Source organism: Ochotona curzoniae, unplaced genomic scaffold, assembly GCF_017591425.1.
Source record: "Ochotona curzoniae isolate NIBS_2020 unplaced genomic scaffold, NIBS_Ocur_1.0 contig_3819, whole genome shotgun sequence".
Classification (NCBI taxonomy): domain Eukaryota; kingdom Metazoa; phylum Chordata; class Mammalia; order Lagomorpha; family Ochotonidae; genus Ochotona; species Ochotona curzoniae.
Window position 1 is genome coordinate 16,835,892 of NW_024466004.1, and position 23,389 is coordinate 16,859,280.

The window sequence follows — 23,389 nt, forward strand, 5'->3', positions numbered from 1 at the left end:
CCAGAATTTTTCTTTCTGATGATGATTTCTCTAGTAACCTACTGTTCATTCAGGAACATTGTATTCAACCTCCATTTTTGCATAGTTTCTAGAATTTCTTCTCCTGAAGATTAGTAACAAATATCCAGCTTCATTCCATTGCAGTCAGAAAAGGTATATGTTATGATTTTGACCTTTTTGAATTTTTTGAGACTGTTTTATTGTGTGGACTATGGTCTAATCTGAAGAATGTTCCATATACTAATGAAAAAAATGTACATTCTGCAACTATGGCATGGAATGTTCTGTCGAGGTCTATTAGGTCCATAGCTATGTTGTTTCTGTATTGATTTTTTGTTATGATTACTCTGTTCATTGAGAGAAGTGGGGTGTTAAAATGCCCCTTTAGGTCCATTACCATTTGTTTTATGAAACAGTGTGCTGTAGCATTAGGTGTATATACACTTACAATAACAGTGCACCTGAAAAAAAGAACAAACTAAATGCAAGATTAATTGAAGGAAAGAAATAATTAAAATTAGAGAAGAAATAAACAACTTAGGAATTTTTTAATGCCAAAAAATCAATGAGATAATAGAGCTGCTTTTTAAAACATATTATTACTATCTTATTTGAAAGTCTGAGAAAGAGAGGAAGGTACAGATCTTCTATCCATTTGTTCATTCCCTAAATGCCCACAGTGCCTGGGCTTGGAGCAGGCTAATACCAGAAGTATGCAGTTCCATGTAGGTCTCCCATGTAGGTTGCAAGGGTCAAGGTGCTTGAGCCATCTTCCACTGATTCCCTGGTACATTAGCTGGGAGCTATTAGACCTGCAACAACTGGGACATGAACAATACCCAAATGGGTTGCTGATGTCACAGGCAGCATTTTAGCCCACTGTGTCAGGATGCTTGCCCTGAGCTAGTTTTGTTTTTAATAAATAAAATTGATAAATCATTAGCCTGGTTAGCTAATAAATGGACTCAAGTAACATCAGAGATGGAAAAGGCAGTTTTAGAGCCGATGCCTTAGGAATCCCAATAATCATTAGGAAATATTAATGAACAACTGTATGCCGACAAATTAAAAAAATCTAGACGAAATGAATAGACTTCTGGACACAACTAATTTACCAAAGTTGAGGCATGAACCTGAATAGATCAATAACCAAATGAGGCTGAGATTGAATCTGTAATAAAGAGTCACAACACAAAAAAAACCCTGGGGTCAAATGGTTTCACTGCCAAATTCTACCAAAGCTTTAAGGGAGAATTAATATCAGTTCTTCTCAAACTCTTTGGAACAGTTGAATAAGAGGAAACCTTTGCAAACTTATTCTATGAGAGCAGTTATACCTTAATGCCAAAACAAAATACTAGCAAATCAAATCAAATCCAAACAACACATCAAAAAGATCACTGGGGCCAGCATGGTGGCATAGGAGGCTGATCCTCTTCCTAACACTGCATCCCTTATGAACACTCATTCTAGTTCTGGCTGCTTTGTTTCCTATCCAGCTCCCTCCTAATGGTCTGGGAAAGTAGTGGAGGATGACCCAAAGCCTTGATCCCCTGCATGCAAGTGGGAGAACTCGAAGAAGCTCATTTGCAGCTATTTGGGGAATGAATCAGTGGGTAGAAATCTCTCTGTCACTCCCTCCCTCTTGCTATAAATACTTTCAAGGAAAATTTTCTTTTTTTTCTTTTATTTTAAAGATTATTAACCCTCAGTTTTATGTATCCCAGGGATTCAATGATGGTTCATGTAGGCAATACATTAGATATATCACATCAATAGAATGAAAGATAAAAGCAATATGATTGTCTCAATAGTCGAAGAGGAGACACTTCATGAAATATAGCATTGTTTCATGATGAATACCTTTAAAAATGGGTAGAGAAGAAACACACCTCACCAGAAAAATATATGACATGCTCATAACCAATATTATAGTGGAGACAGAAAAGCTAGAAGCATTTCTACTGAGATCTGAAAACAGAAGGATTTCTACTTTCACAACTTGTTTTTCTTTTCTTTTCTTTTTTTTTACAACTTGTTTTTCAATATGGTTCTGTAGTTTTTAGACTAACCTATCAGGCAAGAAAATAAAACAAGTGCATAAAATTTGGAAAGGAAAAAGTCAAGTTACTCCATTTGCAGATAGCTTAAGTCTTTATAGAGATGAACCAAAAGCCTCTACCAAAAGACTATTTTAACTAGTAAGAGAATTTAGGAGAGTTGCAACATGTAACATCAACACATAGACTTATGTGCCAACAATGAAAGAACCTGTATGATGGGTCCCATTCGTAATAGCTGAAAAAACAACATCAGCAGCAAAAAAAACCCTTTGGAATAAATACAATCAACATTGTGAAAAATCTAGTAAGACAATGATAGAATCTAATGATGACGTAAAAAGTTAATGATCTTCCATGTTTATGGATATGAATAATTAATGTATCAAAATGTTCATACTACCCAAACCAATTTGCAGATTCAGTGCAATATCCATGAAAAATTGAAGGACATTATTCATACCCATTTTCAAGGAAAGAAAATCCTAAATATCATGTGTAAACACCAAAGACCTCAAATAGCCAAAGCAATCTGAATAAAAATAAAGCCAGAGACATCACAATACCAGATTTCAAGATGTAGGATAGGGCTACTATAATCAAAATAACATGTTACTGGCATAAAAAAACACGTAGACCAGTGCAACAGGATATAAATCCCATAATTAAATCCATATTTTTACAGCCAATTAATCTTTGACAAATGTCCTAAAAGAATTCCCTGGAATTTAAAAAATGGTATTTCAATACTCAGAGGTTTGAATAAAACCCTTAGCTGCACATTGTACAGCTCACAGTGGACTAAGAATCTGAACTTAAAACCTGAACATTCAGACTACTGAATAAAACATAAGGGAAACATTAAGACATTGGGCTAGGCAAAGACTTTTAGGATAAGACCCTAAGCACAGGTAATAAAAAGCAAAAATAGACAGGGAGGGAGCATTATATGAAGTGAAGAGACTTCTGTACAACAAAAGAAACAATTAACAAAGGGAAAAGACACTGATAGAATGCAAAAAAATTTTGCAAACTTTGTCCCTTATAGTATTAATATCTAGAATATATGAAGGACTAAAAAAAAAATCTAGTCAATAAATGGGCAAAGGAATATGAATAAGCATTTTTTTCAAAGACGGTCTTACAAATGACCAGCAGACACATGAAAAATATTCAGGATCATTAGTCATCTGCAAACGTGCTAGGAAAAATCATGTTGAGCCATCGTTTCACTCCTGTTGAAGTGACTGCTATCCAAAAAAAAACAAAAAACAAAAACAAAAATTCTGAAGAAGTTGTAGAGAAAAGAGTATCCTAATATATTGTTGGTAGGAATGCAAACTAGTACAGCCCTTACGGAAGACAGTGTGGAGATCAGAGATAGATGATTGAATGGGTAGGTAGGTAGGTAGGTAGGTAGGTAGGTAGGCAGATAGATAGATAGATAGATAGATAGATAGATAGATAGATAGATAGATAGATAGATAAAGGTGACTTGGCTCTACCATAGTCCCCAGCTAACCCACTTCTGAAAGTAAATCCAAAGGAAGTGAAATCTGTATGAAAAAATACCTGTACTTCCATGTTTGTAACAATCCAACTGATGCTAGCAATGGTGTGGACGCAACCTTGATGTCTATCAGCTGATGCCTAAGGGTTCAGGAAAATGTGTGTGTTGGGGGGGTTGTGGAATATTCTGAATTGTAAAAATGAATGAAATCCTGATTTTTGCAACAAAATAGATGGATCTGGACATCAAAACAAATATCACATTTTCTCTTGTTTGTGAAAATCTACACATACATACATATTATATATAATATATAGACATATACATATATGTGTATGTATACATATACAATATATAATACATATAATATATTATATATTTATTATATAATATTTATATGTGCACATATATGTACATGAATGCATGTATAAAAACACATACATATAGCATAAAAGTTGTGTCAGAGTATTTGGTATACAGTTGCACATATTACTTCACTGAATTATACCACTAAATGGCCATTTTTTTCTTTACTCAGTTTGTAATAAGTCATGAATGGCAAAATTTAATGGTGTTAATACCCTTGTTTTCAAGAAAAATAGGGAAGCAAATATCGCAGCATCTTAAACATTGGGTTTTTTTTTTAAAGCTCAGTCATGGTTAAAAACAAAAGATTTCGGTTGCTTCCATGTTTTTGCAATTACTGATTGTGCTGCAATGAACATGGGGATGCATGTTGGTTTGTCGTAAAACAGGTGTTTTGGATATATTCCTAGGAGTGCTATTGCTGGGTCATATGGCATGCAGATTCCGAGTTGTTTGAGTGTTCTCCAGACTGATTTCCATAAAGGCTGTACCAATTTGCAGCTCCACCAGCAGTGGAGTAGGGTTCCCTTTTCCCCGCATCCTCGCCAGCAAGCGTCGTTGGTGTTCTTGTTTATGTGGGCCAATCTTACTGGTGTTAGGTGGTACCTCATCGATGTTTTAATTTGGATTTCCCTTATTGCTAGGGAGCTGGAACATTTTTTCATATGTTTGTTTGCCATTTGGACTTGCTCCTTTGTGAAATGTTTGCCCATTTCCCTTGCCCATTTCTTGAGTGGCTTGTTTGTTTTGGTTTTTTGGTTGTTTTGAAGTTCTTTGTATATCCTGGAAATTAGCCCCCTATCGCCTATATCGAAATGCCCATCAATAGAAGATTGGATAAGAAAGCTTTGGTTCATCTACTCCATGGAATACTACTCAGCTGTTAAAAAAAACAAAATGCAGTTCTTTGTGGCTAAATGGGCACAACTGGAAACTATAATGCTAAGGGAAATGAGTGAATCCCAAAAGATTAGATACCACATGTTCGCCTTGATTTAACCTGTAATTTATTGTTTGGTTGTTTGTTATTTTTTGAACGTGTCATTGATGCTGTCTCAACCCAGATGTTTCGAAGAATGGAACTTGCATTATTTTTAACATATTGTTTACCCAATACTATGTCAATTAATTCCATAATGTTGTATATTGATACTGAGGCCTTGTTGGGGCTTTTAACCGACCGGATCTTTACTCTGTTAGACCTATCTTCAGACCATAGAAGGTCTCCCCAGGAGGCCACTGAACTTATCTGGACAATAAGACGCTGAACTTTATGCTAGGCATGTGTTTGCAAGCAATGAATCTCAACTGAACTTGAACTATGGTTATGCAGCAAGGTGGAGGAATCCACCATGGGGGGAGGGGTATGGGGAGGGGTGGGGGGAATCCCCAGCGCCTATAAAACTGTACTACACAATACAGTGTAAGCAACAATAAAAAAAAAAAAAAAAAAAAAAAAACAAAAAAAAAAAAACAAAAGATTTGTGACAAAATTGTTGTTAACAATGTACAGAAATTCAAAGTCTTACATGGTAGTGGTGGGAATATTAAATGGCTCAGTCCCTCTGTGAAACAGTGTGAGCAAATTCTGTCTCAAGAATTTGTCCAGTCACTGCATGACCAAACAATTCTAACACTAATTCTAAGTCCCCCAAAGAAGGGAAAACAAGCTTCACAAAGACTTGCTTCATAGAAGCATTATTTATAATAGTCAAAAAGTAGAAACAATTTGAACTTTCACCAGTGGATTAATTAATAAACAAAATATGGTTTATCCATACCATGGGATATTATATGACCATAAAAGTGAGTGAATTCCTGGCATGCTACAATATGAATGAATCTAGAAAACAAGAAGCTTAATGCCAAAAGTCACATGCAGTGTGATTCCATTTATACAAAACTTCTAGTAAAGTCATATTCATTGACAGAAATTAGTTAGTGTGAAAGAGAAGGGAATGGTAAAGAATGAATATGAGTGGACATAAATGTTCTTTTTGAATGATGAGAATTTACTGGACTTAGACATTTGTTTTATACCCTATAGGTAATCACACACACACACACACACACACACACACACACACGTACGTATCATGTGTGTATGATTTTGTAGTTTAAAAGTTAACTTTGATTGCAAGTTTCAGCTTAAAGAAAAAGAATGGACCTTCAGCTGGAGGATATTGTTATACATAGGAAGATGGCCCAGTTTATTCTTATAGAAAGAACTCAATATAGTAGACCTATGGGGTCAAGCAAGTGCACTAAGCCAGGGTTTCCTGAAAGTCAGGACACAAAGAGTGGGAATGGAGGCTGCGAGGACACAAAACCCCATGGAAAACTAGTGGACCAAGTTGAGGATCTGCAAAGCTGTGTTTCTGTCTGGGATTATGCTTTGTTTTTGCACTGTGTGACTCTTACTTGAGATTCCATGTCCTGTGCCATTAAGCAAATACCTCCCCGCCCCAAAGTTAACTGAATATCTCTAATAATATCTGCTGTATCTAATGCTGTTTAATTAAGTCTTCTCTCTCGAAACACACATTCTTAGATAAGAAAGGACATGTGTAGTCAACTGGTATAGTGACTAAAGTGGTTATTGGCCACTAAGTGGTTATTATTAATAAACATTTAATGTGAAAATCAGCTGATAGAAGTAGAGCAAGTGCGTAGTCCCTAGGTGCTCTGGCAGGTGGAACTGCAGCTTGTGGATCTGATTTTGTCTACTGCTTGTGGGAATGATGACCTTAATTTGGTGGGCTTGGACTGTGAGCCATTTAGCCCTGGCTAAGAATAAGGCCTGGTGCTGGCTGGCTTGCCTGTATTGCTTTAGGAGTATAGCTGCCTAAGGGGAGAAAAACTTCTCTTTGGAAACTATTATAATATTTAATGCTTTTTTTCTGATACCTATGAGTTACTATGAGATATTGATTACTTCAAAAAATATTTTTAAAATGTTTTCCAATGCATAGCTACCATGAGGAAATTGCCTAAATGCCAGTTTGTTCTTAGAAGAGCGGAAGGATTATGAATGTATTAGCAACCCCCACACTACTTTATTGTTTTCTCCAAATATTGTTGCCTTAAATATTGTAATTTTATATTTTGGTGGTTTGTAGTGCACTGTAATTTGTTTCTGTGGTCTATCTTAATTTGTTTTACTTTATTTTCTTAATGGTTTTGGTCACCAAAATGGAAAGGAAAATCCAAATGGATTAAAAGTTTCTAAAACATAGTAGAGAACAGATGTAAATTCTGTAAAGTAACCACTCAACCAGTCCCTGAAATAGAATCTTAAAAATACAGTTGGCCTACATTCTCACAACAGAATATAACTTTTGTATCTTTTACAAAGACTTACTGGTATGCCAAAAAATGCTTCTCCTAATTCCTTCAGGGGCTTCTTAGATGTGGCTCACACCCCTTCCATACACACCTGTGTTTTAGTGGGAAAATGGTCGGAGTCACAGGAAAGATGGACAGTCAGTTTTTTGTTTCTGTAAGAGGGGATGAGGTCGTTTCAGAAATACTACATGGAAACTTAATTTGCTAGAAATTAAAATTGGAAGGTCAGATACCTGCTGGTGTGATTAGTTTAAAATTTCAGACCAATATACACAGAGAGATAGTATATACTTTTAAAAAAATTTCTTCCCTCTCGCATGCAAATGAGAAGTGAATCATGAATGTTTTAGGGAAAGCAACATACCAGATGCATATAAGTTGCTATCATCCTACTAAAAAAGCTGTATTCATACTTGCTTGTCTCTGCATGAGAGAAAAATCTGGATGGATACATATGGAATTTCTAAAAAGGTTGTTTCTGTGAGAATGCAAAGCTAGATTGCCTAAATAGAAGTGTGGAAGGAAATATTTCCATTGAATATGTTATTTAAAGGGCATGTAAATACATCGCTTATAGACAAACTTGACTTACCGCAGTGTCAGAAGCAGCAGAGCATGATGTTTAAAAAGTCCCATTCCTCAGTAATTCCTGGCTTCTGTGTCGAGTCTATGAGCCCTAGACCAAGTTCCCTCTCACCATAATTCTTATAAAATATATAACAATGTCTATCACAAAGAAAGTTGACAATGTCATATATAGTACTGTTAAAAACATTTTTAAGTTTCCGGTTTTTTTTTATCATGTTTATGAAAGTAGTAGAAATGACTGGCTTTTGTTTTTTTTTTTTCTGTAATATTATGCTTTAAGCCAAAGTAGCATGCATTTTGCTGCAGATTTTGGATCTCCTGCTTTCTCTGGGTGTAGGGATCAAGACCTTGTGCCCTGAAGTACACAGAAATGAGGTCAAACTGCCTTCCCCACGCTTCCTAGCACTGTGTTCTTTGTTAGCTGCTCTAAGAGACGTGCTGGAGTTTGTACTGAATAGATGGGATTAGCTTCATGGAGACAGGCACCTTTCTGGAGTCTTGAAGATGCTGTCTTCTAAAACACCAAGGAAGGAGATCATTGGATCATTCATTTTCATATCAGTGGTCCAAGTCTGCATTAATCCTATTTTATGATAGCTGTTTATAGAGTGTCATATTCTGGAAAAGGCTCCTGGATTTCTACAGTAGGATTTAGGACTATCCACGTTTGTCTGCTAAGGACCAAACCTGTTTCATTCTAGATTCAGTTAGTGGTACTCTGGTTTGGGAATGACTTAATCCAGGTTACATGCTGTGAGCTAAGTGATACAGGAGGTGGGAGTCTGTAATCAAAGCTGTTTCATTGCTTTCTATTCCTTTTCGACCCATGCAGAGACAGAGGTCTTCCATCACCTGGCTCACTCCCCAGGTGCTAGCAATTGCTGGGCCTGGGCCAGGCAAAGCTAGGAACTAGGAATTCATGGCCTGTCTCCTGTATAGGTGGCAGGAGCCCAGTTACTTAAGGCATCATCTTCTGCCTTGCTATTTACTCATTAACAGGATGTTGGAATGGAAAATGGAGCCACGGACACACTGACATGGGATGCATCTATCCCAGTGATGTCTTCACTGCTAAGTCAAATGCTTGCTCCAAGGCTATTTATTCTTTTGTATATTTTAATTTAGTTTTTGCTTTTAAAAGTTTGAAACCTTACATCCACATTTTCCCTACTCCCACAACCAGTGGAAAATATCCCAATACAGCCAAGAATCCAGTGTCTTGCATTAGTTGAGATGGAACTTAGGCATGTGCTTCAAATTGAGTTTTTAAACTTCAGGCAGAGTTCCAGAGAATGGAGAACCCTGCAGGTGCCTGTGGCAGTGTGTGGTTGAGGGAGGGTAACAGGAGCTCTGACATTGGGCCAGGTGTGAAGTGTGGCTCTGCCTCCTTCTGGACTGTGGGCCTCTCCTGCTGTGTTTTCATAGAATCATCATCAACATGCCTGGGTCACTAGTGGGCAAAGGAGGGGCCAGGAAGGAGCCCCTCACCATTTCTCTGCATTTATAGACAGGTTTCTTCCTGGAGGCTCAGGTGGAAGATGCCAGTGATTATTTAGACCTTTGTTGCTTTCTCTAATGTCCCAAAAAGGAGAGTTTTTGAAGCAATGGATGACTTTTTCCTGCTTTTGCTAGAGGATGTTCTCAGTTTGTCAAAATAGGTGTGAAAGTAATTTGTTGAATAAATAAAATGACCTGCTTACCAGAGATTTTCAAGATGCTGAAGTGAAAATTAACCAGGGGGTTCCTGCTCCGTCAATTGAACTAGTTAAAAGTTATATGCAAATTTAAAACAGAAAACCAAGTGTTTTGTTTTTACTTTTGCTTTTGGAGTATTATTTTCTTTCCATTATTTAAAGGCACTGTTAGATCCTGGGTGATATGTGCCTCATTCTCCTGCCCTTCCTCTTGTTTGTTCCACAAAGACGTTTGGTCATGGGAACTAGATAATGGCAGCTTCCCACCTAATTACATTTTTTTTGAAGGATGTTCATATGAAATCCATGATTATTACCAGGGATTTTGTTTTTTCTTTTTTAAATGCAGATTTAAAAGTATTTAACTTGCTTTCTCTGGCTTTAATTATTAAACAGTTGTTTTCTTTTTTTTTTCTTTTTTTTTTATTTTTTTTTTTTAAAGATTTATTTTTATTATTTTTTCATTGGAAAGGCGGATATACAGAAAGGAGAGACAGAGAGGAAGATCTTTCGTCCGATGATTCACTCCCCAAGTGAGCGCAACGGGCCGATACTATGCCGATCCGAAGCCAGGAGCCTCTTCCGGGTCTCCCACACGGGTGCAGGTTCCCAAAGCTTTGGGCCGTCCTGGACTGCTTTCCCGGGCCACAGGCAGGGAGCTGGAAGGGAAGCGGGGCTGCCGGGATTAGAACCGGCGCCCATATGGGATCCCGGGCGTGCTAGGCGAGGACCTTTAACCACTTGCGCCACCGCGCCGGGCCCGACAGTTGTTTTCTAAAATTGAAGGCGATTCAGAATCTGTGTACTTCTTAATGCAGTTAAGATATGTCTTCTGTTTGACATATGTTAGTCATATACTGTTAACTGAAATCTACATTTTTGCCATGTTGTGAAACCAGTGTTGTTACTGCACGTGCCTTTGGCTTTTTGGTTGGAAGGAGGGGGAGTAGAGACCTAAGACAGAGCACGGGGAGAGTGCCTGCCTCCTGTGTCCTGCATGTTCAGAAAATTCCTCAATCTGGGTGTTACTGTGTTGATGAGCAAAACATGAGTTTTTCGGCTGCTTTAGAGTTGAGTATGGTGTCTGCTGGGGTGATAGGTGAATCACTTCTTTTCAGATCCAGTAAGTTGGTTTTGTGCTGACCTTCTTCTGTGTGTGAGGGCTTCTGGGGACACAGCACTGCTGCTGTCTGTCAAGAACTGACCCAGATAATCAGCAGCTTTGGAAACATCTGTCTGCTTTCACTGTGTGTGTGTGTGGTAGACAGGGCTAAACCGGACCACCAGGAGGACCTGCTGAAAGGAGCACCATTCTAGGGTTTAAGAAGAAGAAAAGCAGTGTTGTTACAGCCACCATTTATAAAACCAGCTGTGTCCTAACACCATGTAAAGTGTGTTGCTCCATTTTCCCTAATGCATTTAATACCAGTTATTTGCCTGTACTGCCACTGCTTGCTTTGTGAATTTGTGGTCTTGAGCTCCCTGGACTGAAAGGCCCGCTACGTGAAGGCAGGTTCGGTTTCTCACTGATGTTTGGAAGAAGAACTCTGAGCCCTGTACAATGAAGGCATTGCTGTTTTTATGGTAACAGCACATTTTTTACATTCTAACATGGAGAAGCATGTATTCTGCTTCTATCTTGGTCCAGGGAGTGGCTGTCTGTTGAAGGCTGGTGAGTTATTTCCACATAGCAAATGTACAAAGTATTTTAGTGAAGGTGCCTTTTTGTCATGAGCTACTATTTTATTAGTTATTTTAATATCTTAAAGTTGAGTGAAGATTATTTTGTTTTTAATGAGCATGGGAGGTGGTGGGAGATACTTTGACCCTGGCAAGTGATATACAGGTTTCCTTCAGAGTTGTTTCCCGTGTGTGGAGGGTGGGAGAAGCAGGAAGAATCTCAGGAATGTCCCTCACTTGTTTTTTTCTTCTGTTCATTTCTAGTCTTTACAACCTGGCTTCATTGGAACTGAGAGAGAATCTTCTTACCTATCTTCCTGAGTGAGTCCCTGGGTGGGGTGGGGTGGGGCGGGGCGGGGGGGTGCAAAATGCATTTTGTACTGAATAAATGTCTTTTAAAAAGAAGAAGAAAAGACCACAACAGTATTATGCCAAAGGAAGATTTTGTGTTCTTTGGGAGCTAGGAGATTCTAGCCTTCTCCTAATAGTTATTCCTGTGTAATAATTACTACAAAAAGTCCCAGTGCATCTTATTTTTGGAAGCTGGTTCAGGAGAGGGATGCTATCTTGCCCAGAATTTCTAAGCATTCTTTGACTATCTTTTTTTTTTTTTTTTTTTTTTACCCCCTCTCCGTTTCTTCATTAGTTCTCTAACTCAGCTCCGGAGACTGGAAGAACTTGATTTAGGAAACAATGAAATCTATAACTTGGTAAGTCAGGACCAGAGAAGCATAAATTTAACTTTCTTGTTAAACAAGAGCACAAAACATTTGGGGGTTGTCTCTAGGGATTGCATACAGACAAAACAAGCATTTCCATAGATCTGACTTTGAAATCTTAAAAACATGCTTCAGTCCACACAGCTTAGGAATTAGGATCCAGTGTGAGGCAGCACAAAACTTCAGATGTCAGGCATAAGTAGAAGCAGCCAGTGTTCTTGGAGAAAGTTTGGGGTACATCCAGAAGCAGAGGGGCTTAATGTTGGAAAATAGCATTTGTCTGCCCTGGTACCCAGCTACTAAGGATTATTTCCTTCCAAATGGAAGGCTGTAATTGGGTCTTTATTACAGTAACATTGCTTTTATTGTTTTAGCCAGAATCAATTGGAGCTCTATTCCATCTCAAGGACCTCTGGTTGGATGGTAACCAACTGTCAGAATTGCCTCAGGTAAGTGGCACTTTCACAGCATCTTTCCAGAAGCATAGGGAAATCGTAGCAAATAAGCCTTATGCACTCATGCTTCTAAAGAAAAGGCTTTTCTAAAGAAAAGATCTTGAAAACCCAAGCATTAATTTAAAAAGCACATTTGGAAAAATACATTGAACATTCATCATTCTACATTGCCATAGGAAAAAAGCCTAAATCTGACATTTCTAAAGACAGTAAATATAGCCTTTGCTTTGTGAAGTCTATATTTTATTTCATCTTTCCTACTTGTATAGCTTACTTCAAGCCCAGCAGATTTGTAAATTACCAAGACCCATGCCCCTGATGGAATACATTTCTGCCACTGTTTGTGATGTGCCAAGTCCTTTGGGATAATTTTGACCACATTGTGCTCAGCAAAAGTTCATGTAAAAGTTGTATCAGATGCTTTTATTTCACTTTTCCTTCCTCCCAAGTATTGCTTGGGGGTTAGCTGGCTTGTCGTGGTGTTCAGGTTTTTCCCACTGATAGCAAATGTGAGAGCTATGTTCCACATGGAGCAGTCTTGTGCAGACTTCTGAATGCACAATTGTTCTTCGGACCCAAGTCCTGCCAAGCAGGCTCCCTTGCTAAGAGAGACACTGAGTTACCTAAAAAATTTCTACCAAAAAACATATTTTTAAAAAAATTTTACTGACTGAATTTTATCCTCTGGGCTGCTTGCAGCCAATTTAAAAGAAAGAGTGTGTTTCATGATATAAGTGCTTATATTTTAAATGTAATTCAGTTGCTGTCCTTGCCTGGTTGTGTGAACATACTGTGCTGTGGTCGTGTCCTTTATTAGGAGGATAATGCCACACTCGTGCCAGAAAGTCTGACACTAGAAGAAAATACTAGAGTCAATTTTTAGTTGTTGTGATTACGGCACTGAAGCTTCGGTGATGTCACTTGCTAATTGATAGACCTAAGAAACTAGCTTGAATCTTGGCTACAGTTAAAGGAAAGAGATCAAGTGTTGTAGATAAGGTTTGGTTAGTTAGTGAACCTTAGCTTTTGCTAGGAAACATATGAGAAGTCCTGCTTGTGAGGATGTTAGAGGATTGGGAGCAGTACAATCGAGTTATTAAGAAAGTGGCAAAACATCACCATGGGACATGGAAGGGAAAGGATATAAATGAACTATTGACTATGTATAAAATATGGTATAAACACGAAGAAATTAAAGCTCCTTTGATTATGTTAGAAATTTTTTTTTAAGATTTATTTATTTATTGGCAAGTCAGATATACAGAGAAGAGGAGAGACAGAGAGGAAGATCTTCCATCCAATGATTCACTCCCCAAGTGAGTGCAATGGCCAATGCTATGCCAATCCGAAGCCAGGATCCAGGAACTTCTTCCGGGTATCTCACACCAGTGCAGGGTCCCAAAGCTTTGGGCTGTCCTTGACTGTTTTCCCAGGCCACAAGCAGGGAGCTGGATGGGAAGTGGAGCTGCCGGGATTAGAACCGGCGCCCATATGGGATCCCTGCGTGTTCAAGGTGAGGACTTGAGCTGCTAGGCCACGCTGCCGGGCCCTATGTTAGAAATTTTTTTAAAGGCTCTTGTTTTCCCCTGTTGTGTAAACTAGTGTTAAGCCAGAATTAATCACACTAAGAAATCTCAAATAGTCAGTGTTATTTTCCTGACTTCATTGATATTTTAGAAAATCATGCAAAAGCATCCTTGAAAGGAAATCATGTGCAGCGCAACAGCTTCACAAGTCTGGCCAGAGATGAATAGAAACATGGTCTGATTGCCTACCTAGCAGACATATAGGGGCAGGGTCGTAAGACAAATGTTAGATTGGAGGCAAACTGGATAAATAGATAAGCAAAGTTAAATACATATTGGGGACTTTGCACGTATGTGATCATCAGGCATGCAGCAGATGTTTTTTGAGTGGGAAGGTAGTATGATTATATCACCAAAGCTAACAATGTTGTCAGGGTGGATATTAAGAAGTTCTGTTCATAGGAAGCAGTTGCGGAGGGGAAGTTGAAAGGATAATGAGAATTGGAATTTAATAAAGGGAATTGGGAAATAAAAGATAGAGATAGTTATGAGAGAGATGATATGCATTTGGGAGATGGAAAATAAGAATTCTTGAATAGACTGTTAGGCTCAATCCTGTATAGCCTGTTTCACAAAGTCCATCATGTTTCTCTCTGCTGTTAAGATTGAAGGTATCAGTGGGTCTCTATGCTCCAGTTTGTGGAAAATATTTGTGTTTATGTTTGGGATAGCTTGACTTCCTATCTTGGAAGGAAATAATAAGTGGGTGGGTATAAGCTGCTTTATTCCAAATTTAACTAGGTTCTGGTCTCTTTATTTTCTTTTTTTCAACCTTAGTTGTATCTTGTTGCAGTCATCCTCTTCTCTCTTGGTGTCACTCTCCTTGTTTTTAGAAAACGATTCCTTACCTGCTTTGTATCCTTCCCAGCCCTGGGTCTGTGATGCAGAGAGCTTCCCATTTGTACTGGGACAGCTCTAGGAATTTACTCCTGCCTCCACATTTGAATGTGTGCTCAATTGACATTCTTCCACCTACTTAGGAATCTGACTCTGAAAGATCACTGTAACAGCTTTCTCTGTTTGATGGCAGCTTTAAGAACAAATTTCTTTTTCTGCCACTGATACAGGAAATAGGAAATCTGAAAAACCTGCTGTGCTTAGATGTCTCTGAAAACAGACTGGAAAGACTTCCTGAAGAAATCAGTGGACTGACTTCATTAACAGATTTAGTCATTTCCCAGAACCTACTAGAAATTATTCCTGATGGCATTGGTGAGTATTTAAAATCACTCACTAGGGCAATTGCTTCCTGCTGTCATCTTGAGCATCTGAGGTAAGTTTTGGTCCTCTGCTTAAACTCTCAGAAGCTGGGGACTTGACTCCTTAAAATTCCCTGGCTGGTTTCTAGGAAAAGAAAGCAAAAACTATTCAGTGTAATTATCTTTCTCTATATGAAATATTTCTGTCTTCTGGTTTGGGTTCAGCTACAGGTATTACCACTTTTAAAAGCTAACTCTTAAGGCCCAGCACAATTTTGTACTGGTTAACATCCTCACCTTGAACATGCCGAGATCCCATATGGTCACCAGTTCTAATCCTGGTGGCCCCGCTTCCCATCCAGCTCCCTGCTTGCGATGTGGGAAAGCAGTTGAGGATGGCCCAAAGCCTTGAGGACCTGCACCCACATGGGAGACCTGGAAGAGCTCCTGGCTCCTGGCTTCGAATTGGCTGAGCTCCAGGCATTGCAGTCACTTGGGGACTGAATCACTGCAAGATCTTCCTCTCTGTCTCTATACCTCTCTGTATATCTGCCTTTCCAATAAAAATAAATAAATCTTTTTTAAAAAGAAAAAAAAAGCTAACTCTTTACCTGCATTTTGTCTCAGTGATTTTCAGTATGGATCTGTAAAAATAAGGGCCTGGTGTGGTAGCTTACTGGCTAAAGTCCTTGCCTTGCACATACCAGGATCCCATTTGGCTGCCAGTTCTAATCCTGGTGGCCCTGCTTCCCCTCCAGCTTTTTGCTTCTGGCCTGGGAAAGCAGTCGAGGATGGCCCAAAGTCTTGGGACGCTGCACCCACTTGGGAGACCCAGAAGAAGCTACTAGTTCCTGGCTTTGGATTGGCACAACTCTGGCCATTGTGGCCGCTTGGGGAGTAAATCAGCGGATGGAAGATCTTCCCCTCTGTTTCTTCTTCTCTCTGTATATCTAACTTTCCAATAAAAATAAATCTTTTGTTGTTGTTAAATTTTTATTTTGAATTTTTGAATTTTATGGTACAATTTCATATAGACTTGGATTTCCCCCTAAACTCCCACCCCCTGACAGATTTCCCCCCATGTTGTTGCAATAGTATAGTCCTTCCTAAGGAGTCATAATTCCATCAGTCTTATAAAAATAAATCTTTTTTAAAAAAAGAAAATATGTGTTTAAAACATTTGAGCATTCCTAAGAAATTGATAATTCAGCCTCCTGAATATTTCATAAGAATATGCCTTGATTTTATTGCATGACCTAGGGCAGATTCAGCTAAAGCCCTGTCTTTAACTCTTCTATGCTATTTCCTTAAAAACAACCAGTTTAGACCATTTCTTTACAGATCTTAAGTCCAGTGTTGGAAGCTTAAACACAGAGAGAGGTTTAAACAGATGTGAATGGGTGACTCCCCCATGCACAGCATTTTAAAACTTCTAAAGAATTTTAACCATCCAGTGGCCATAGGATTGCCATCTTTTAATTTTAACTCAAAGCATGACAAAGTTTTTGAAGATTTTTACTGGCTGGAGAAGCTGTATAATAACACCGCTTGCTTCGTGGCACTTTGTCAAGAGGACAGTGAGTACTGATCACAGTCACTCAGTAGCAATTCAGACATTGGAGACTGGTTAAAGCTGGTTGAAAAACTGATGGGACAGTGTTGGAAGCTTATTGAAAAAGCTAAATAAAGAGCATAAGAATCAGTTTTGCTTTGTCCTGTGGCTGCATGCATGACAAGTCAATCCTTTTAGCAACTCCCTTTCTCAGCCTCAGGCTTCTATTAGGATAGAAAGTGTGTTCAGATTGAATGAGGAAAGTCACTCTCAGTAGATAATGAAGGGCATCTGCTCTATAGGCTCATTGCTCTGCAATCTCGAAGATTTAAGATGTCTTCATCCCTGTGGGATTCTCAGGAGTCTGCAGGGGGAACTCATCTTCCCCATGGCCTGTTTGCGTGGCCAAAAACTGTCTTGTCCAGTCTCTATGCAGATTTCCCTGAAAGGATCTTCACTGAGTCATTTTCATTCACTAGAAGTTTAACATACTGTACTTCATTGTTTTTAGTAAGGTTGATTCTTAGATTTAAATGGAAGCCTCTTGTATAGAGAGAACATCTCCAGCTCTTAAGATATATTCAGAGCCAACTGTTTGTTTCCCTTTAGATTTTCCAGCTTTGCAAAGATGTTTTTTTCAGATAGGGCCTTTTAAAGTGATGTGTTTATAATTGCTGACTGATATTCTGAACAAATTATGTTAGCTCTCAGCCTTTAGAAATTTAAATGAGAATGACCTGATTTCATGTGAAAACTAACTGTGTAAAACAAATAATAGAAGATTAGAAAAACAATTGTAACTAATTAGTTTAAATAATACTTTTTCAGGAAAACTGAAGAAGCTGTCCATCCTGAAGGTGGATCAGAACAGGCTCACCCAGTTACCTGAGGCGGTTGGGGAGTGTGAAAGTCTTACGGAGTTAGTTCTGACAGAAAACCGGCTCCTGGTGAGTGTGGCCTGCACCTTCTCACAGAGTCCATTCTATTGGTTTGTTATTTGGGCCACAAAAGCAGTTCCCTCATATTACATCTCAGAAAGAGACTAGCAAAACAAATGCATAATGATGAGAGTTTAACCTGCTTAAAGCTGTTGGACCTTGGCTTCCTGTCGGTTGCTTACACACAGGGCCTCAGGTGATGAGTCGCTGAGGACCCCAGTGCTGTGACTGGGCATGCTTGTGCCTCTGCCATGGTGTCCAGAGACTCTCCGGGCGGAAGTTCTGCTGATTGTTCTCTGGGTTTTTACAGCAAATGAGAAGAGAAGGTGAAACGGGGAAGAAGCAAGAGCTGGGTCAGGGAAGCTGCCCTAGAGGAACAAGACGTTGGTATCTGTTGTGGTATCAGGTGGGCTTTTGTTCAAGGCTGCTTCCTGCTCCATCGTAGAAAGTGGCTATGCAGAAGTCCCCACCCAATCAGGGGCAATGACAGTGCATAGCCCGCCTGCCAAGTGTGGGTTAGCCAGATTTCAGAAAACCTCAGTTACCTTCTCCCTTGCTCCTGCCTGGGCTTTGCTCAGTCCTTCAGTCATCACCCCATCTTCTCTTTTTTACCGTCTCATAATGATCTAAACCCAGCATTTTTTCTGTGATTAACTTTTCTTTCTCTTCTCTTTTCTCCATCTGCATTTTATTACTTTTTTTAACTCTACTTTTTTCTACTATTTCTTCCCTTTCATGTATTTTTAAGAGACTGACACTGTTTAGGTGAAAATAGCAGAAAAACACAATTCTAGAGGATCAGGTATACAGATGCAGTGAGGCAAACCCAGTAACACCCTTCCTCAGGTGGCTCAAGTAGCCATCTTCTAACAGGTGTAGGAGTTACCAGATCTTCCTGTCATAGTTTACGGTTTGAGTCTCATCAGTGATAATCATGACAGCTGTGATATGTCACCACCACCAACCCACTTGGGCCAAGCATGGTTCCTGTAGGGCTGTACTCGCCTTCCTCCCATTCCCACACCACCATGTTTCTTCCTCCAGCCTCATGACACCCCTATATCCTTATGACAGCTGGGTTTGCTGTGAACCATGTCGTAACTGTGTCATGTTAATAATAAAAAATATTGTTTTCACAGACCTTACCTAAGAGCATTGGAAAACTTAAGAAGTTGAGCAACTTGAACGCAGACAGAAATAAATTAGTGTCTTTACCAAAAGAGGTATGTGGTTTTAGAGAAATGTTGTGGTTGTAATTGCAAAGAAATAAGTATAATGACACATAAAGGACCAAAAATGTGAAATATTTTGTAAGTACTTGTGATGTTTTTAAAGGCATGAACTCTGAACTCTGGCTTGGAGCTGGTTAGATATATTGTGTCAGAGATATGTCAGTTTTACTTCATGGAGAATTATGAAACATGGATTTACAGGATTCCAAATGGGAAAGGGGGAGAGATTGATGTTGGGCTTAGTATCATTGATGGAAATGGGTAATTTAGAAATTTGGGAGAAGAAGTAAATAACTTGGAGCTTGATTATTTTATTTAATATGAAATTGAACTATCTCATAAGCCATAGGGATATAAAAGTAGATCTTAATGCTTTCCTATTTTGGGGTGGAGATTTACACTGGTCCATGTTGAAGTCCGCCATAAGTGTGAGTGAGTTCTTCCCAAAGGCAAAGGAGTAGAGGAAGGTGGACGGCAGGCTACAGCATCCTGGGACTTCCTTTTTCTGGTCAGTGCTCCAAGCAAGAGAAAAAAGACAGTCATCACCCATAGGGAGGAGCAGCCATGTGGATTTAGAGGTGTCTGAATCCTGTCACGGGTGGTGGATTTTCTCAGCAGGAGGACCCCGCAGTAAGTCAAGCAGGGAGATAGGTAGTGTCTTACATACTTTCTATGGGGAACTTAAGAGAGCTTGATTTCTCACTAGCAAATGTAGACTAAGACTGAGTTTAAGTTGCCACTTCTCACTCTCCACCCCCACACTTTCACTGTGAAATGGGCTACATTCTTACGCGAACAGACATTTACTTCCTCATAGGATGTGATCACTGGTCTTGTGCAGTTTTCTTCAGATTTTTCTGTTCTGGCCCTTTGTAGCATTTGTCTTGCAATAATTTCAAAGCTGCCATCCAACCAGATAGCACTTGAGGGGCTCCTTTTCTCTGTAGGGCTGCTTCTCAGGGTGTCGGACCTGGCCTAGCTTCCTATCTTCTGCCTCATGTTGGTGTTTTGCCTTCAGCATCCCCATCTTCTCTGGGTAAGAGAGCTGACACTCCTCAGTGGAGGCATGAGAATATTTATTTTAAGTGTGACCCTATTCTGACACACCCTTAATAAGAACGGGAGTGCCTGAGTGTAACTGTTTCCAGCAGAAAGACTGGAGTCTCTGTCTCACCTATTCCAGGAAATGGCTGAGAGTTTTGGCTGGTCAAAATGTTGTAGGTTCTGTTTTCCAAGTGATAAACAAAAACACTATTGACATATCTGAACATTATTTTTCCTTCTGGTGAATAGCACTGGTAAGTGGATGATAGATTCAACAAATATGTGCAAGCGCACACACACACACACACACACACACACTGAGAAAAGTAGAAATGATTTATTTTCTCAATGCAATACATTGCACCAGCTGCTTTCGAGTATGTTAACTCACTAACATGCGCAGCAACTTTGAAAGTTGTATGACTTGAGACCAGTGAGATTCCCTCACCAGGACTCACAAAGATAGGAGTTTGTAGATTTAGGCTACCAATGGCCAACCTACTTCTCTGTAGTCAGCAAAAGCACAGCAACCCAGCTCATCTTGACTCAGGCCAATGCTTTCCTCTGTGTGACCTTGAAGTAAGACAGGACCTTGATTTGGTCGTGAAAAACCGAATTATCATTCATATGAATATGTTAAGAAATTCAGGTTTTACAGGTGTTTTCAAGGCAAGTGCTGAGGAGAGTGTTTTTAAGTTCTGTGCTGATCTTCAGCCAGAGCTCCCAGCCTCCCTCTTCCCTGTTCTTGTATATTCTAGACAAGAACTCCAGAAACTTAAGCACAAGCCTCCTTGTTGTTGGATAAGCATGAAACTTGTACATAGTGTTTCTGATTAGAGGATTATACCTGGTCTGTTTGAATTTACTAGAACAGCTTTTCAGGATGTGAAACTGTTTCTAGCTTCAAAACACTTTAGCTATCAAGCTTTGCCCATTCTCTGGGAAGCTGTGTTTGGCTTTCTGGCATTTAGAGCTTTAGGAAAGAGTAAAGCCTTTGTGACGTTTCTTCCTGGTAAAGCAGAGGATGTTTATGTTCTTGGAAATAAGGTATTTTGTGGTGCACCTTCACTCCTTTTGCACACACTCAGCTCCCGGAGCTGGAGTGCACACCTGAGTACATGTCTCCAGTTCTACTGTGGGTCACAGTTTGGTAGCCCAGCAGAAATGGAGGAGATCTCATCTCTGACCATTAGAGCTGAACAGCCAAACCACTGAGAGCCTCCTCACTTCATGTGGCATCACGTCGCATCAGACAGCCCTGTCCTGTCCTCTCTGTGCAGTGAGTGTGGTAGGGCTATGGCTGTGTGTGTGTGTGAGGGAGGGAGAGAGATTGAGAGAGAGAGAGATTGAGAGAGAGAGTGAGAAGATGCATGTGCACTGGAGTCCTACCTCTAGGATGATACCACTGAATCGCATCTTGCACTTTACTGACTGGAATTTTTTTCTCCAAAAATGTTTTACTTTCTCTTGAATAATGAAATTGCATATGTGATGTATCTAAACTGAAGTTCTGGCCAATACAATTTTTATGCCAAAGATTCCTAGTTGTATTAGTTGTCACTGGCTTGGTGCACTGTGCAGTTCTGCCTATATTTTGTCTTCTTTTTTTAATTTGACAGTATTGTATATTGTCAGTTTTATGGCACAGCTCCTCAGTCTGTAGCAGCATTATTTGCATATAGTTTTTCCCAAATGGTTGAGGGGAAAATGTTTGTACTGTGTGGGTCACACAGATAGACTCTGTTTGTGTTTTGTGGTGTTATTTGTGGTAAACATTTGCAAATCAATGAATGTCTCTTATTTTCTTAATTGTTAGCTGCTTGGAAATGTAGAAAAGTCAGGTAACTTGTTATCTTGTAAGTATTGTTCAGACTACAGTTGCATCTCCGGCTTTCATTTCTTAAATGCATGAAAATTCAAATTGGCTGACTGCTTTGTGTGTTCTTCATTATAAAATATTGAACATTTCCTCTAATTTTTTTAATATGATTGCATGGCCTGGAACATTGTTTTGTTATGTGTTTTCCAGATTTTCTCTCAAAAGAATGCTTTTCTGTGAGTTCCATTTTTAGTTATTCAGAAGTTCTGAAAAACAGCAACTTGGCAACTCATCTCTCTTCACTAACTTGTCGTTTTCAGCACAATCCTGTCTCCCGGAAAGGCTAGACTTGCTTATTTGCTACATGTGGCATGCTTCTGATTTTTGTCAGCCACTTTTTTGTGCCTTTTAGTTCTCATCCTGTTGCTTAAGTATATTTACTTCTGGGAAAAGGAAATTCCCTTGGAAACTCTTCTTTGGTGAAGGGAATAGTTAAGGGAAGGAGTGTGTCCAGGAGTGTGACTGCTGGGTAGATAGGAGCTGATGTATGTGTGATCATGGGAATGATGAGTGAAAGGTGGTAACTTCACACTGTTCCCCGGCCAAATCCTACTTGTAAAGGCCCAAGACCACAATGTTTTCAGCTGCCAGAAATCAAACATGTATCCAAGTTTAGAGTCTAACTTTTTTATGTGTCCATTAACTGAAACTGAAGATGACTCCGATGTTTTACACTTGGGCAGTCCAATGAGACAAGAAAGAATTTACAGATCACTCATCAAACCTCCATTATATGGCAACTAGTCAGTATTAATTATCTGTATATGTTACTTGATATTTGGAAATGTCTAGAGTGACAGTATTCATGCTGTGGAGAAGTTTGTGCCTTCTCATTTCAATTTAAAAATCTCTTGCTGTAAGTTTTCATTCTACAATGAGTTATTAACAGAAAAAATAATATAAAACCAAGAGATATTTGAATAAAATATAACTAACCATCAGATTTTAAAATAGGGAAGGCATCCCTAACCTTGAAGGTGGAAGTAAGTCTTAAAGGAAACAAAAAACTAAGTTTCTGATCTTAAAGAATGTAAACCAACCTGAGGGTGAGGAGAAATTGACATCACAGATGAAAAGAGCTCTTCTCTGACTCAATTAGAAATCCTTTCACAGCATTGGGAAAAGCTAAACCCAACACAGAGAAGCAGACAAAAACAGAAGAAAAATATTCAGAAGCAGGCAGGTAATGTGAAACAGTTTCTGTTTCCTTAGCATTCACATAAATCTTAAGACTTTTTTTTTAAAAAGGCCTACCAGTATTCAAGATTTCTTTTAATAATCATAAAATGTTAGCAACTGTATGGAAGGTACAGATTACTATATAAATTATTTGCCCCTCTGGAAGGGAATACAGTAAAAATGTACTAACCACTGTGGCAGTTTTATTGTAAAAATGTATCTAAAGAAAACATTCATGGATACACACCAGGAATGAAGCACAGGAATGTTTCTTGCTAACATAGCTTGAGTACCATCCCAGAGGTGTGCAGAGATGGCTTTCCGCCAGGTGCTTTCATGATTATTCTTGTCTAATTTCTGTGG

General features: G+C 39.1%; 1 protein-coding gene across 2 annotated transcripts in view; it reads left to right on the top strand.

Annotated features, from left to right (window-relative positions):
* The window catches only part of LRRC1 (leucine rich repeat containing 1), a 154,393-nt gene that overhangs the window by 96,204 nt on the left and 34,800 nt on the right, over positions 1 to 23,389 (top strand). For both annotated transcript variants that reach the window (XM_040983566.1, XM_040983567.1), the window contains exons 5-10: positions 11,508 to 11,564; positions 11,890 to 11,953; positions 12,337 to 12,411; positions 15,071 to 15,215; positions 17,583 to 17,701; positions 18,832 to 18,915. In XM_040983566.1, coding sequence (XP_040839500.1) covers positions 11,508 to 11,564; positions 11,890 to 11,953; positions 12,337 to 12,411; positions 15,071 to 15,215; positions 17,583 to 17,701; positions 18,832 to 18,915 — 544 coding nt within the window. The remainder of the gene's footprint in view (positions 1 to 11,507; positions 11,565 to 11,889; positions 11,954 to 12,336; positions 12,412 to 15,070; positions 15,216 to 17,582; positions 17,702 to 18,831; positions 18,916 to 23,389) is intronic.